The sequence below is a fragment of the Carcharodon carcharias genome, chromosome 8 (assembly GCF_017639515.1).
Source record: "Carcharodon carcharias isolate sCarCar2 chromosome 8, sCarCar2.pri, whole genome shotgun sequence".
Lineage (NCBI taxonomy): Eukaryota > Metazoa > Chordata > Chondrichthyes > Lamniformes > Lamnidae > Carcharodon > Carcharodon carcharias.
In genome coordinates, this window is record NC_054474.1 from 51,234,101 (window position 1) to 51,249,410 (window position 15,310).

General features: G+C 38.7%; 2 protein-coding genes and 1 long non-coding RNA gene across 4 annotated transcripts in view; 2 read left to right on the plus strand and 1 right to left on the minus strand.

The window, feature by feature from the left end:
* The first annotated feature begins 1,228 nt into the window (after positions 1–1,228).
* LOC121281005 (proheparin-binding EGF-like growth factor) lies at positions 1,229–5,949 on the plus strand. 2 transcript variants are annotated; one of them, XM_041193543.1, is made up of 6 exons: positions 1,229–1,707; positions 2,031–2,207; positions 2,468–2,654; positions 3,657–3,812; positions 4,093–4,197; positions 5,464–5,949. In XM_041193543.1, the coding sequence occupies exons 1-5, from the start codon at positions 1,665–1,667 to the stop codon at positions 4,181–4,183; spliced, it is 654 nt and encodes a 217-aa protein (XP_041049477.1). In that variant the 5' UTR covers positions 1,229–1,664; the 3' UTR covers positions 4,184–4,197; positions 5,464–5,949. The 2 variants fall into 2 exon arrangements, with proteins under 2 accessions (XP_041049477.1, XP_041049478.1); XM_041193544.1 differs by having other exon boundaries at positions 1,244–1,707; positions 4,108–4,197.
* LOC121281007 overlaps positions 3,275–15,310 on the minus strand; it is a 100,035-nt gene continuing 87,999 nt past the window's right edge. Inside the window, exon 4 of the long non-coding RNA XR_005943787.1 lies at positions 3,275–3,821. This is a non-coding gene — a long non-coding RNA (uncharacterized LOC121281007). The remainder of the gene's footprint in view (positions 3,822–15,310) is intronic.
* The window catches only part of LOC121281006 (prefoldin subunit 1), a 103,322-nt gene continuing 101,629 nt past the window's right edge, over positions 13,618–15,310 (plus strand). The window contains exon 1 of the mRNA XM_041193545.1: positions 13,618–13,744. Within this exon, the coding sequence (XP_041049479.1) occupies positions 13,712–13,744 (33 nt within the window). The 5' untranslated portion in view covers positions 13,618–13,711. The remainder of the gene's footprint in view (positions 13,745–15,310) is intronic.

Below are 15,310 nucleotides of genomic sequence, written 5' to 3' on the forward strand. Positions count from 1 at the left end.
TCCTCTTGTGTGGAAGAGCAAAACTAGAGGCCATCAATATAAGATAGTCACCAAAGAAATCTGATAGGGAATTCGGAAGAAAATTCTTTACCCAAAGAGTGGTGAGAATGTGGAACTCGGGGAGTGGTTGAAGGAAACAGTATCGATTACTTTGATTAAATGCTAGACAAGCATTTGAGAAAGGAATAGTTGGCTATGACGGTAGATTTAGATGAGAAAAGATGGGAGGAGGCTCAAGTGCAGCATAAAAATTGGCAAGAACTAGTTGAACTGAACTGTCTCTTTTTGTGCTGCGTATCCTATATAATCCTTTGTAGTCCTTTGGCTTTTTCATCTTTCCTTTCAAGTGCAAGGTAGTAGGTAATATGACTATCAGTCTGGTTGTGAAAGGAGTTATCAAAGGTTGCAGGCTGTTTTTGAGGTGAAGGCAGTGGAAAATTGTAGCTCCATCCACACCCACATTGAGTCACATTCTTCCCCTTCACTCCCATTGTTTGCCTACATCTCCAACTTCCTACTACTCATTGCGTGAACTTGTCTTCTTCCCTTGAGTTTGGAAGGTCGATGGGCTGATCTAATTGAGGTGCTTAAGAAGTTAAGGATGTTTGATGGACTTGAATCAGAAAATTACTTACTCTTGTGGGGAATCCACAACAAGGGACACAATCTTAAAAGTAGTTAAGCCATTCATGAGTGAAATCAGGAAACACTTTTTCACGCAAAGGGCAGTAGCAAAGTGCAAATTACCTGCCCCAAAGGCTTGAACCTTCAAGACAGCAGCGGAGTGGGGCTTCAGAAAAGTTGTGCCCAGCATTATCCATGCCAATGCTCACAGTAAACTGGAAAATATTTGTATCTAAATAAATAGTAAAACTACAATTTACAAAAGATCTTGGATAAACTATAGCAGGGCACCCAGGTACCACAGAAATACACAGGAAACCCCTGGTCAAACTCTGCATTACATGGGATCAACACACATCCCTGACTTCAACTATATACGTCTGATCTCAGTGCATATATTACTCCCACTCAGCAGCAGTGGGCTGCACTAAGTCTGGAAAGCAATAGCGCTTTTTCAAGAGTTAAATGAACAATAACCAGCTAAGTGCAGCCAGTATTTATTATTTAGCAAAAATAGTATTTAAGCTGCAACAAATCTATATTTATTCAGTTTGCTTCAGTTTCATAGTGCCAAGTAGCTTTTGCCTGAAGTAATTTTGACAGTGTAAGAGTTTGCTCCACAGAAACAAGACAGGATCATTTTGCTCGTGGGCCCACTCGGAACTGCCAGTCCCAACAAAGCTGCACACTGTACTCCAAAAAAGCACGTGGTTTGGCGTCATTTTCGTAGGCTCACTGCCTATATATCTAGAGGACTGCAGTTATTCTTAACTCGCCGCCAGCCTGCAAGGAATATGAATAGTACTCGAGACATTTAACAAATTGCCTGTCTGGATTTGCCCCGGCCCCTGACTGCCGACACAAACTCATTTTAAATTAAGGTGCCAGAGCTGCACTGGTGCTTATTCGGGAGCTGGACTTCTGTCGGCTGCTTCTGAGGACGACTCAACCAAATCGACGGGCAGCGAGTGTGTTGTTTTGTGTTGGACCGCTGAGAAGGAAACCAGCAACTTGTATTTTCCAAGTGGTCGCAGCTCAACATGAGGATTTCGATAACAGCAACCCTCCTTGTCCTCGCCGCAAGTAAGTGACTTTTACTCAAACTTAACGCCTGTCTTCAACAAAACAAAAAGTGGGAAAGTGGCGGCGATAAGCTGGCGGAGTGAGGCTTTAATGTTTGAATTTCGATCATAATGTGGCAGTGGGAAAGGACATCTTATCAGCTGGAGGCTTATTCTGTCGATCTCCGGCATAAGTTTGTTTAAGGTCCCTTTCATTTTCTGGGGGATTTATTAGTTCATGCTACAGTAACAGGAGCTGCTGTTAAAAGTTAAAAGTAGCTACGTTAAAAAAAAATTGAATCGAGTCTCTGTTGGATGTTTCACGATTAAATTGTTTTCGCGCAGTTTCTTGCCGTGCTGCAATGGGAGCGGCGATCGAAGGCTACGAGAGTGAAGTAACTCGGAGTCTCAGGAGAAGGGAGAAAGATATTCTGACCATTCTCGGAGAGGTTATTGAAGGGGAACCGACTGTACAAACAGTCGAGCATCCACCCAGTGACCGAACCCCTGAAATACCATCAGGTAATGTTAGAGGAACATTTCCATGGCTTTCACTACTATAAATCGTAAACACACGGTCAGAAATTGCGGATTTTATTTCTTCCAGTGGCAGAACTTTCTCTCCTACTTCGTAGAAAGTTGAACAAAGCGTTTTTTTTTCCCCCTGTGGTTGCGGGGGGATTGTAATATCGAGGGCACCCTATTAAAAGCTCCGGGAAATTTGAGCTGTTTGTACCTTCTCTTTTAGGAAAATCATGAATGCTTTGTTTATTTTAAACTAGTGGCCTTTTATAAATCTGCGGAAAACTCAACTGCCACTGAAGTGGGCAAAGGCAAAGGAAAGCGTCAAAGAAAAAACAGACGTGGCAAGCGAAAGGGTAAAAAGAATCCATGCTACAGAAAATACAAGGATTTCTGCATTCATGGGGAATGTCAATATTTGAAGCATATTAAAGAGGTATCATGCAGGTATTTAATTATTTTTTAATCTGTTCAATCTGTGGGTGAGGTGCTGATTTCGTGTAATCAAGAGGGGGTGGCGGGGAGTGGGCGTGGAGTTCAGGTAAATCTGGCCACGTAGATAACATCAAAAAGTCTCGAGTGAGTGTGTAAAACTGTGACGACAATAAATAGCTAACATTACACATACCTGAGCCCCAGCATGTCTAGACAAAGCGGATATCTTCAGAGTCCCTGGAGCAAAGAAGGAAACGGATAACCATTGAAGTTTAACAACCCCAATTTAGTTTTCTTTTGTACTGCTGCCGTTAATGCAAAAGGAGGTATTTTTATTTGAAGTATGAACTCGGAACTATACACGCCGATGTATCCACACACCTTTAAGTATAAGCTCCTGAAAATTGAAAGGCTATTTTTAACCAAAAAGGCTAGGAATGAATGTTGCATCTCATTGAAATCAAATTCCATAATGTAGAAATAAAAACAATTTGTTTTATTGTGAACGGAATGAAATGCTGTTGCTCAGTATTTTACTCTTTGCTTAGGATTTAAGGGTAAGTTTAATTGGATGATTGGTGATCCTTTGTTAAACGTTAATTTTTTTCCTACATGTTAGGAAAGTACAAAGATTTTTGTTCAAAACGTTTTTAATCACATTATTTAATGAATTATGTACATTATTAAAGCTTGATATTTAATGTAAAACATTGCAGCATTAATATATGAACATATGAATATGTAAGACAAATATCAGACATTTTGGTCCATGTTTGGCCACCACAACTGCGCAAAATTCGATAAGTTTTGATTATTTAATGTACTGAGCAGAGATATTTCAAATCATTCCTTTTTTGATGAAAGCATATGCATGTCACAATTGCATATAATAGTCATTTTATGCCTTAATATGCCTTTTTTGCATATAGTAGTCATGACATTGATTTTAACTTGTTACATTTTTATTTTATATTTGATAAAGAATTTAAAATGTATTTCTTAATTTCTTTATAGGTGCTTTTCAGGATATGAAGGAGTAAGGTGTGGTACTTTCATTTTAGCTGTGGAACATCCAAAAGATCCAAATGACAACACAACGACTCTGGCTATTGTGGCAGTGGTGCTCTCTTCCCTTAGTCTCACTGTAATCCTTGTCCTTTTGGTTCTTGGGTGAGTTATCTGTAAAGAAATTTGTTTTTCTAAGTAAATCTTAGGATTTTAAAACTGCTTTTAATGTAATAAAATGATAATTAAAATCTATAACTAATGTATTGTTTAAACCGTGAAAATAAAAAGAAACCTTGGTAAACAACCTGTTTGATAATTTGAAAAATGTGTATCAAAATAGTTCCTGATGAGCTCTTAAAATGGATTTTGTATCAAATATCTGTGTGAAATAACTGAGCAATATTTTAATATGCTGCTGTTCTTGCCTTATAAATCTTTACAGTCTGTTTTTTGATAGATATCACAGGCGAGTTGCCAGTTATGATGTAAAAAGTGAAGAAAAGATTAAACTTGGCAATAATAACAGTCACTGATTTCAAAAGGAATGGTAAGCTATTCATGAATTAATCTAGATGAGTTTTTGTGTTAACCTTTAAAAAATATAGTTCAAAGAAATTACATACAAGACGATGTGTGGTGCAAAATTCTGTGGCCCAAATTGTTTGTGCCACAGAGTTAAAAAAAACGTGGATTCATGTTTGTTACAAAGAGTTTTTAAGCTCAGGATGTTGCTTTGTGGAGGCACCAAGCAGAGACCATCTGTTTCACTACAGATTAAGGAAAATTAAGGAGTGGGTTACCATTTCATGTCTCTTAGCTGCCACTGTTAGAGTAGTGACACAACTTGCCTGGGAGAAAACTGCTTGATGACTTTTTTTGGGATAGGAAGACAGATGGTGCAGGAAAGTTACTTTATGAATCAGGAATCTTGTCCATAAAAAGTAGTTAGTTTGAAAATGTCACATAATCATGGGCATAGACCAATAACACTATGAATACCATAATGCATTGTTTTACTGTTCAAAGATTAGAATTAGCAATGTGGAACTTGTGGCCCATAGTCTGTGAATGACCCACAACCCAAAATGTATCTGTCAACATGTGTTTCCTTTTGAGATACTGTTGCGAAATCAGTAAGGTCTGAATCAACAATTTCTGATATCCTGACTGGATTCATGAGCTCTACTCTCCCCTTTGATACATACAATTATGTGGTGAGCATTTTTGCCTATGTGGGATAATATCAGCTTGTTTTGAATTTGCATCACCATGTTACTGAAATCTGAACGCACACTTATTAATTAAATGATCAATGTTTTTAATGTCCTTGTTTTAGTTCTGTCCTTGTTTTAGTTCTCTAGTCCAATATCAAGCTTTTGGTATCCTATTTAATTTCAAGTTAGAGTAAGATTAAACAAATCTAATTTGTTTTTATAGGGATTTACCCAAGTACCTTTCTTACAAAGTGACCTATAGATCCTATAAATGTTTGAAATAAAGCAGAAGATGACACTGCTTTCATAAAAAGTAATAAAGAGATGAGACCTACTGCATTTTGAATGATCCCAGTTTTAGGTAATAATGGTTAAAATACATTTCCACTGTAATAGTACTCATATTTTGCAACAGCATGGTAACTTATAACTCCAAAAATTTATTGCTGCAGGACAGAACTGTTATGAGTGTGGATGGGGGGGTGACAAAATTATTCTTCTAGCTATGCCCATAAGCACACTACCAGTGCAAAAATATGTACAAGTCAATATGTCAGTGTTTTAGAATGATCAATTCAATGGATACTTTTTAATTACAGGTAAAAATGGCTACAAAATCTACCTCAATGATGGAAGAAATCATGAAAGAATAAAAGTGACATAAAAAGACAACAAACAAAGTCAAATTGTTCACGAACTGAATGAGTAAAATGACTGCATCCATTGGGTGCATATCTATTCCCCAGCAGCTGGGAAGACTGGAAATTACAGGTGTATCCACCATTTGCATTTTCCTAATATACCGTTAATATTTAAAGCAACTTATTTATATTCACGTTCTTAAATTGTCAGTATATATTTATTTTAGTATTATTTTATATTTTAACTTATTTTAGGTTATTTGCAGCTTATTATTTAAAGCATGTGATTTCTGCTGCTGTCTGTTTAAAATGTGTATATGTGTCCCATTAGAAATATTTAAAAGAGTTTCTCAAGAAACATGGCCATCCTAAAACAAGTAAACCATAAATGAACTTCTCAATATGAATTGCTGGTGTAAAATAAATGTGTTCTTTTTGTATGAATCTGACTGTATGGATTTCTTTTACTTACAACAATTTAAGAAATCACCGACCAAAATGCCTTTGTAATACAAGTGCAGAAAGGGAAAACCACTGGTTTATATTATTTTGTTATAATGTCAAGTCATAATATTGGATATTGAAATATTATATGCACAGAGCTTTTTTGTATTGGTTATTTTCAATAAAGTAATGTAAATGTAACTCTTTTTGCTTGCACAGCCGAAGTAAATGGGCAAGCTTGCTCCCTCATTTGCTCAATTAGTAAATGCACCAGTTAGCATGATCATTAGTCAAACAGGCTAGTAAAGCCTAATCTCTGGTTCTGTGCTATGTTAATCACTCAAAACTGGGAACCCTATTGTTAGCCTCAATAAATACAGAATAGGGAGAGGAAAATGCAGCCAAAGTTCACACTCTGTTTGCTATGCAATCGCTGCTATTGGAACAGCACATGATTTGATGTTGGGTGAGGATAGAATTGTGCACCATTCTCTTGGATCCAAGATTCAAATAGCCTTCCAACACTCACTGTCTAGACTTAGGCATGAAGAATGGTTACTTAGATGAGATACCAGACTACTCGTGGAGCCTGTACGATCATCACCATTAACAGTTGCCACCTTCAGGAGAGGAGGACATGAGGCTAAAATAAAGTGGAAATGGTGGGGGTGGAGAGATAGAGAAGAGAAATTGAACTGTATAGATTATTGTCTACAAAATGCAAAACACATATGTTAACATAGTGAAAATGCAAGTATTCACATTTGCAGTCTGTTGATCCTATATTATAAATAAACACTCCCTGTGCTTGCGTTCCTATTGAAGATAACTATAATATATGGACTGGCTTGGAAGAATATCTAAAAGAAAGAAAGACTTGCATTTATATAGTACTTTTCATGATCACTGGATGTCTCAAAGCACTTTACAGACTATGAAGCATTTTTGAAGTGCAGTCACTCTTACATCATTACAATGAAGTACTGCTGCCCAGGGATTATTGCATTCAAACCCTAAAGTAGTAATAATTGCAGAAATTAAACATGTTACTTGCATCCTGATAATATGGCCTTTGGTAGCCAAGACTTTGTGTGTGGTAATGAACTGCATGCTGTGTATGATGAATGTCACGTAATATAAGCTAACATAAAATGTCGCATGAAAATTTTAGAAGCTAGTAATAACTTTCCAACAGAACTGCTGCTTGAAGCAAAAGCAGAATTCAATTCCTTGTCCATGCTGAAATTATTGATCTAACTCTAGATAGCTGTAGAAGCATTGGTCTCCTAGGCTAGTTAAATAAAAAAGCCAGGGAGGGTTCCCACTTTCCAATGATTTTTGCCAGAATGTACTTACATCAAAAGAGGACAGGATTAAGTTTAGCCTTATGCCTCATGGTTCTATAACTTACTGATGCTCATCATCCAGACTGGGGGTTTCCAAACTATTCCACAGCCACATGCAACCCAAGCCCTGGAAACTCGGTTCTTGAATCCCAGGAAAATTGGTTCTATTTTCAGGTTTATATCTGATTCACTGGTTTGTCCTGTTAACAATTTCAAAACTTAAAAAGTTTTCAAAAGGGTTGTTCCGTTGCTTTGCTTTAAATCAGATCAAACAAATTCTGTTAGTATCAGCATCTTGAGATATAAGTAGGTTAATGGAATTATGGACTTTTTGATCCTGAAGCTCCACGATACTCAACTTTGTGCCCAAAAGGCTCCTTCACTTCTATCTAGGTTCCTCAAAGAAAAATGACCACTTAGGCAAATTGCTGGAAGGCTACAGGTACATAGAACTGAATTATAGCCTGGGTCAATGTTGCCAAGAGAAAAGGGAAAAAGACTAAGGAAAAATGTGTTTGATACAAAGCACTTATAGAATGTATACACCAATGCTTGGAATATTGTGCCCTATGGCTATTCTCATCTGAGCATAATTTGCAGCTTTTCATATTTTGGAAAATTTAAGACAGTCTGTGATAACCTCTTCATTTTGTCATGTCAAATGTGGCATTTGTGCTACACCTACTCATTCCTTCATGACTTTCAGCCAGACAATATCCTTTTCACATAGTCTAGCTGGAACTTTGATTCTTAATTGCAGACAGACCTCCTCCACAAGCAATTAAAAGGAAAATGTTTTGTGCATATAGGCAACAGAGTCAGCATTGTCTAACCATTTAAACTGAATGCACGTAGGTTTCAAAAGATTTTTAAAATCCAGTTTGATGTTGGTCTGGAGTTACACCCCATGCAGTGTCAAACCAAATCAACCCTAACTCTGAATTTACAACTTCAGTGTCACTGGGACAGTAAAAATTGCTTAGCAATGATGACTTCTAACCATCAATAGGAAGGTCAGCAGCAATTAACTTAGTGTTGTAGGTTAAATATCTCTCAAACAGCTTCACCAAATTTGCTTTAATTTGTTATATAGGAATTGCTTTGTCAGCTCGGGAACATTTGTTCGACTAAGGTCAATTGGGCCTCATATAGAAGCATGTGTAGTAAGGAACCTGTTAATTTTCCGCAAGGACAAAGTGGCTGCTCCAATTATAGTTCCACCCTAAACTGCTTGGTGGAGCAGCAAAACTGAACCGTGTTACAACATATTAGAAATTACCTATTTTAGTAATTCTTTTTGCTGGCGCCAGCTTTAATGTAAACTATCACAGGAGAACCTTTATAAAATGTCTGTCTGCAAGAATGACCCAGACCTCCCTGTCGCTTGCCATTTTAACACTCCACCCTGCTCTTTTGCCCACATGTCTGTCCTCAACGCAAACTGGAGGAACAGCACCTCATCTTCCGACTAGGTACTTTACAGCTTTCCGGACTGAATATTGAGTTCAACAACTTTAGATCTTGAACTCCCTCCTCCATCACCCTTTCCGTTTCTTCCCCCTCCCTTTTGTTTTTTCCAATAATTTATATAGATTTTTTTTTCCCACCTATTTCCATTATTTTTAAATCTATACCTTTTATGCCATTTTAGTCTTATTTCACCCCACCCCTGCCGCCGATGCTGCCAGACCTGCTGAGTTTTTCCAGGTAATTCTGTTTTTGTTTTGGATTTCCAGCATCCACAGTTTTTTGTTTTTATCCATCTGTACCTTGGTTGTCCTGCTATCCATTCTTAATTAGCACATTCTTTTAGATAATATCACCACCTTCAACACCTCTTTGTTCTTTTGTCTGTGACATCTTTTGGTTATCTGCTCCTATCACTGCTTGCTTGTCCTTACAACTACCTCCCCCCAACTTCTCCCCCCACCCCTCCACCTTAAACCAGCTTATATTTCACCCCTCTCCTATTTTTACTTAGTTCTGTTGAAGGGTCATGAGGACTCGAAATGTCAACTTTGTTCTTCTCTGCCGATGCTGCCAGACCTGCTGAGTTTTTCTAGGCATTTCTGTTTTTGTTTTGGATTTCCAGCATCCACAGTTTTTTGTTTTTATTTATAAGTTTTTATTTGATGAGAATTATTTTGTTGGTGTCTAAATTTGTAATAATGAAATTGGACCCACACATGCCTAGTTAGAGGTTGTGATTTACAGAAAACACTCATGCCACACCTAAAAATTGTAGATTTAAATGGTGTATATTGACATTGAAAATGTTTTGGTTATGAACAGATCTTCATTCATTAACTTTTCAAATTGTGTTGATTTTGGACATTATGTATGAAGTTAAGCATGAAAACATTAGCTTTGGGAGACAGTAGCAACAGTAGCAATAACCTTGCATTTATATAACTTCTTTAATGTAAAACAATGCCACAGATACTTACAGAAAACAAAAACACCATCATAAGTGATGAAGTTTGGAATGGTAACCAAAAAATTATCCAATAGGATAGGTTTTGAGATGTTGCAGCATCAGGTAGAGCAGGCAGAGTTTAGAAAGATACTCCATTGATACTTCTGCCATTCTAGGTGGAATAGAGCCTCTCCCTTGCCTCCTCCATCCTCACCTCCAAGAACAAGTGTGAGGAGATCATGAATTTCTTTGTCACTAATGTTCAGACTATCAATTCAGTTGCATGTGCTACCTCCACCCCACCGCCCCTTCCCCTAGTCCAACAAACCAAACCTCCCATCAAGGTTCCCCCTGCTCTAGCTCTGAACTTGCATTTGGCTTCAATTTCTCTCCTATCTCCCTTTTACCCTTTCCAAGCTCATCCATGAGACCTACCTTCTGCTGTCTTGAATATATGCCCCCCAAACTGCTGACAATCCAACTTCCCTTTCTAGCCCCCAAGTTAGTGAATATTGTTCACAATTCTCTCTCCTTAGATACTGTCTCTCCTTCAACTCTGTTGTCATCACAACTTTCCTCAAAAAAGCACTCTTGAACCTTATGTCTTGCAATCTATCGTTTCTTCTCCAACCCCCTTTTCCTTGCCAAAGTTCTTAAATGTCTTGTCTTCCAAATCTGTGTCCACCTTTCGCAAAATTCCTTGCTTGAATCCACCTAATCAGGTTTCCACCCTTGCCAGAGTACTGAAACAGCGCTTATTAAAGTCACAAATGAGATCCTATGTGACTGTGGTAAACTATCCCTTCTTCACCTGCCTGCAGCCTCAGTCTTCAGTCATCCACTTGAGTGGGACTGCCATCGCTTGGTACCATTTTTGCCTACCTGATCATAGCCACAGAATTACCTGCAATGGCCTCTCCTTGCTCCCGCACAGTGAGCACTGGAGTCTTCCAAATGTCTGTCCTTTCTCCTCATCTACATGCTTCCCTTGATGACATCATCTGAAAAGATGGTATTGGGTTCCATATGTACACTGATGACATTCAGTTCCATCTCACTACTACCATGCTTGACTCCTTAACTGTCTCTGATTTTTCACACAGCTAGCCCAACACCCACTCCTGGATGAGCAGAAATTCCCATCAACTAAATATTGGGAAGGCTGTAGACTTTGTCTTCAGTCCACACCACAAACTCCATTCCCTGGCCACCAATTCCATCACTCCCTCAGTCATTGTCTGAGCCAAACCAGCCTAAATGCAATCTTGACACCTCTGAGATGGGTTTCCAAACACATAACTGCTCCATCACAAAGACTTCTTCCACATCTGCAACATCAGCTGCTGTTGAAACCCTCATCCAGGCTTTTTTCTCTTTATTCTTTGATAAGGTGTGGGCTTTGCTGGAAAGGCCAGCATTTGTTGTCCATCCCTAATTGTTCTTCAGCTGAGGGGCTTGCTGGGTTTCAGAGGACCATTTAGAGTCAACCACATTGCTGTGCGTCTGGAGTCACATGCAGGTCAGAAGTCACATGTAGGCCAGACCAGGCAAGAATGGCAGATTTCCCTCTCTACCTCTGCCATTGAGTTGCTCCTTAAAGCCTAGCCCTTTGACTAAGCTTTTGAAAACAGGTCATAACATCTACTAATGTGACTTGATATCAAATTTTGTTTGATAATGGTCCTTCGGATGTTTTACTATATCAAAGGCATGGTATAAGAATAAGATATTATCATTGTTGTAAATATAGTGTCCCAATTTACATATTGTTTATGTACTATAGTACTCTTGATGAATTTGTACCTAAATACATGTTGTTGTAAAGAAGGGGAAATCACAGGAGCCAAGATATGGAAGAATAAGAATAAAGGGCATAAAAGTGGAGAAAATTACAGAGATAGCACAGTGGTAAGGATATGGAGAGAGTTGGGATGAGGATGAAAATTTTAAAATTAAGCATTGGGGAATAGTGAGCTGGGGTTGGCCTGAAAGAAAAATGGGAATTTGTGCAAGACAGGATGCAGGCAGTGGAATTTTGGATGAACTAGTATCTATGGAGGGGGGGAGCTTGAGAGGCTGTGGAAGATAGACAATTCAAGTTGTGAGGCTGACAAATTTAAGTAAGGGTTTAGGGAGTTCTGGGAATGAGGAAGGTGTGGAGGCAGGCAATATCACCAGTGATGACTAGGATTGGGGTTTGAAGCTCAGTGCTGTAGATCATTGGGGTTGCAGATTGTATCATGCAGGTTCAGCAATAGACAAAAGTGGAATCAGTGGTAATGTTATGTTGTTCTTAGTAACAGCCAAATATGCTAGCTTCAGTCTTCCCAGTGTTAAATTGGAGGCAGACTGCATTTGGAGAACTGTGTACAGTTTTGGACTCCTTACTTAAGAAAGGATATAATCGCATTAGAGCAGTTTAGAGGAAGTTCACTTGACTGATTCTTAGGATGAAGGGATTATTTTATGAGGAAAGGTTGAGCAGTTTGGGCTCATACCAATTGGAGTTTAGGAAAGTGAGAGGCAACCTTATTGAAACATATAAGATTCTGAGGGGACTTGACAGGGTGGATGCTGAGAGGATGTATTTTTCTTGTGGGGGAGTCTAGAGCTAGGGGACACAGTTTAAAAATTAGAGATTAACCCATTTAAGATGGAGATAAAGAAATTTTTTCTCTCTCAGATGGTTGTTAGCCTATGGCATTCTTTTCCCCAGAAAGCAGTGGAGGCTGGGTCATGGAATATATACAAGGATGTGTTAGATAGATTTTAATCAACAATAGAGTCAAGGGTTATGGCGGGGGAGGGGGGGGCGTGGACAGGAAAATTGAGTTGAGGGCAATTCCACTCAGATTCCTCAAGGAGTTTGAGTTGCTGTGGCAACATACACTTTGTAACCTGGAGTGATGGATAGTGATGGTAGAGGAACTTCTTTTCATCAAATGGTTGACCAAAAACCTCTCCCACTCTAACGGCTTGCCATTGGTGCATGTTGGAAGGATTAATATCATATGTATGGAAACGAATTTACTTTCCTAAGTTGCAGGGACCTTACAATTGGTGATGTTCCTGTACACAAGAATGACATCCACATCCAGGGGCTACTAGAATGCTGACATTTCTCCCTTTGCTAGCTTGGAAGATCTGAAAGAAATTGTGGGGCCATGACTAATACCTTTGTTGAAGCTAGGGTTGCCAAATCTGCTTGGATGTACTCCTGGAGGTTTCATCACACAACCTCTGAATCAACAGCCCCTACTATCCCACCATTGGTCACCTGGTAGTCCATTCTCATGAGGCACCTTCTTCCCACAGCCAATTGGAAACAGACTCTTTATTATTCAATTAAATTATTTTTGGCTGACAGTCAAACTATCTTCTTCATCCCCATCTCTGATATTTTTAAAACTAATAAGCTGAAGTGTACCGAGAAAATTTTGAAAACAAAGTGTTTTTTTTAAACATTCATATGATTATTTTCCCCCCTTCCGGTTCTGCTTGCAGAAATATCCTGAAGATTAATCATCAATCCCTGGAGACTCCAGGCCAATCATGGAGGTTGGTAACCCTGATAAACCCTGGTCCAGATTGGTAAATTGAATTTGGGAATCTTCTTATTTCAAACATTGTTGTGTGTTATTCTTAATGAGAAAATAACAAACACTACAAAAAAGCTTAACAAAAGCTCTATGATCATAAGGATTGTTTTTCTCTCTCTGAAGGTTGTTAGTCTATGGCAATCTCTTCCCTAGAAAGCAGTGGAGGCTGGATCACTGAAAATATACAAGGGTGCGTTAGATTTTTGACCAACAAGGGAGTCAAGGGCTAAATGGGGGCAGACAGACAGAATAGTGATTTGAATTGCTTTTACATGCATTTGTCTGTTATCGATATTGAGCTCAATGCGTTTTCCTAGAAGAATGATCCCTTCACTGCTGATTTTTCGGGGAAGCCTGGCAGTAGAAAAGGTGTGAGCTGCGCATGCTCACATCCTCTAAAGATGGCGGCCCCCGTGGACCTGGAGTTGAAGAAGGTACAGAGAGGCAGCGGAGGCTTATATTTTGGCGTTTTTATCTTCTTTCGATTACTGATCGTTTGCTTTAATTTCCTAAGAGTAAAAAACACGTGTCAGGGAAGGTTTTAATAATTTGTTTCGTGTTCGGTGGGCATTAAAACGCGTGGTTGCTGCAGGCCCGTTTAAAGCGAACACTTCCTCACCCTGTCGGGTTGAAAAGATTCCACATGTGTATAATCAATAGGCAGTAGCAACACTATTTCTGACTTTCTTGGAGCGAGATATTTCTAAGAGTTTAAGTTCACAAGGTTTTGCCACATTCTGGATACCGTTTAAAAACGAACTTCATTTTATGTCAAACCTGTTGACTAAATGTTTACTTTTACATATTAATATTATTTGAAAATAAAATGTTGGAAGCACATAATCAGTCGTTCAGTCCGAGCAGGACCTGAAAGAGAAATACAGATCATTTTGGGTGGGACTCTTCACGAGATGTTTGCTCTTTTAAATGCGGAATGACTTCTTGTGCATTTCCAGTTTTTAAAGTAGTCAGAACATTTTTTATCGCTTGGACTAAGGGATTATTTAGCATATTTTTTCACATCAATCTTGTACTCTTAATGGTTCCTTAGGTTCCTAACTGTCCCACTTTTTAAAAGATGCTACTCAATGATCTTCGGTCTGGGAGGATTATAGAATCAGATAAATTATGTAATAAATTACTCAATTTTTAAAAAATCTACCAAAAATGTGGGTGATACCAGTAACGCTGCATTCATTGCTCATCCCTTGTTGTCCTGAGAAGATGGTAGCTATCCCCTTGAACTTTTTTTATTGTTTACAGGATGTGGGCATTGGTGGCTAGGCCAGCATTTATTGTCCATCCCTAATTGCTCTTGAAAGGCCCAACCAGCACGCCCTCATCCCGTGAACAAATAAAAAAATCCTGCTGCAGTCCATTGCTGATGGTGCATCCACAGTGATGTCACAGAGAGAATTCCAAGATTCTACTACCAGTAGAAGTGATATGTATGTATATGTGTGTGGGTATTAGGGTGGTGTGTGACTTGGAGGTGATGGTGTTCCTTTGCTGTTTTTGCCCTTCTTGCTGGTGGTTGTGGGGGAGGGACTGCTGTTAATGTAACCTTGGCGAGATGCTATTGTGCATTCTGTAGATTGTGCATACTGAAGTCATAAAGTGCCAGTGATGGAACAGGTGGATATTAACTCCAGGGACAGGGCCCCCATTTAGTGAACTTAGAATGCAAATGAGTTATTTCAGTTAGCAAAATACTTTAGAATAAACGATTTATAGGTTGTAGATTGTAAAATTTCTGGCCACTCACTGGATTACATTACAGCTGCAACAGTAAAGTCTCAACAGTTACTTATGGCATCTAAATGCCCCATGCATCAAGCATGACCAATCACTGATGACTCAAAAATTGAATAAAGAAATTTCACCCTTTAAAACTGCATATTTTATGAATAGTAAGAAATATCTGGGAGTCATTTCAAGCCTATAATCTTGAACAAAAAAGCAAAATACCGTGGATGCTGGAAATCTGAAATAAAAACAGA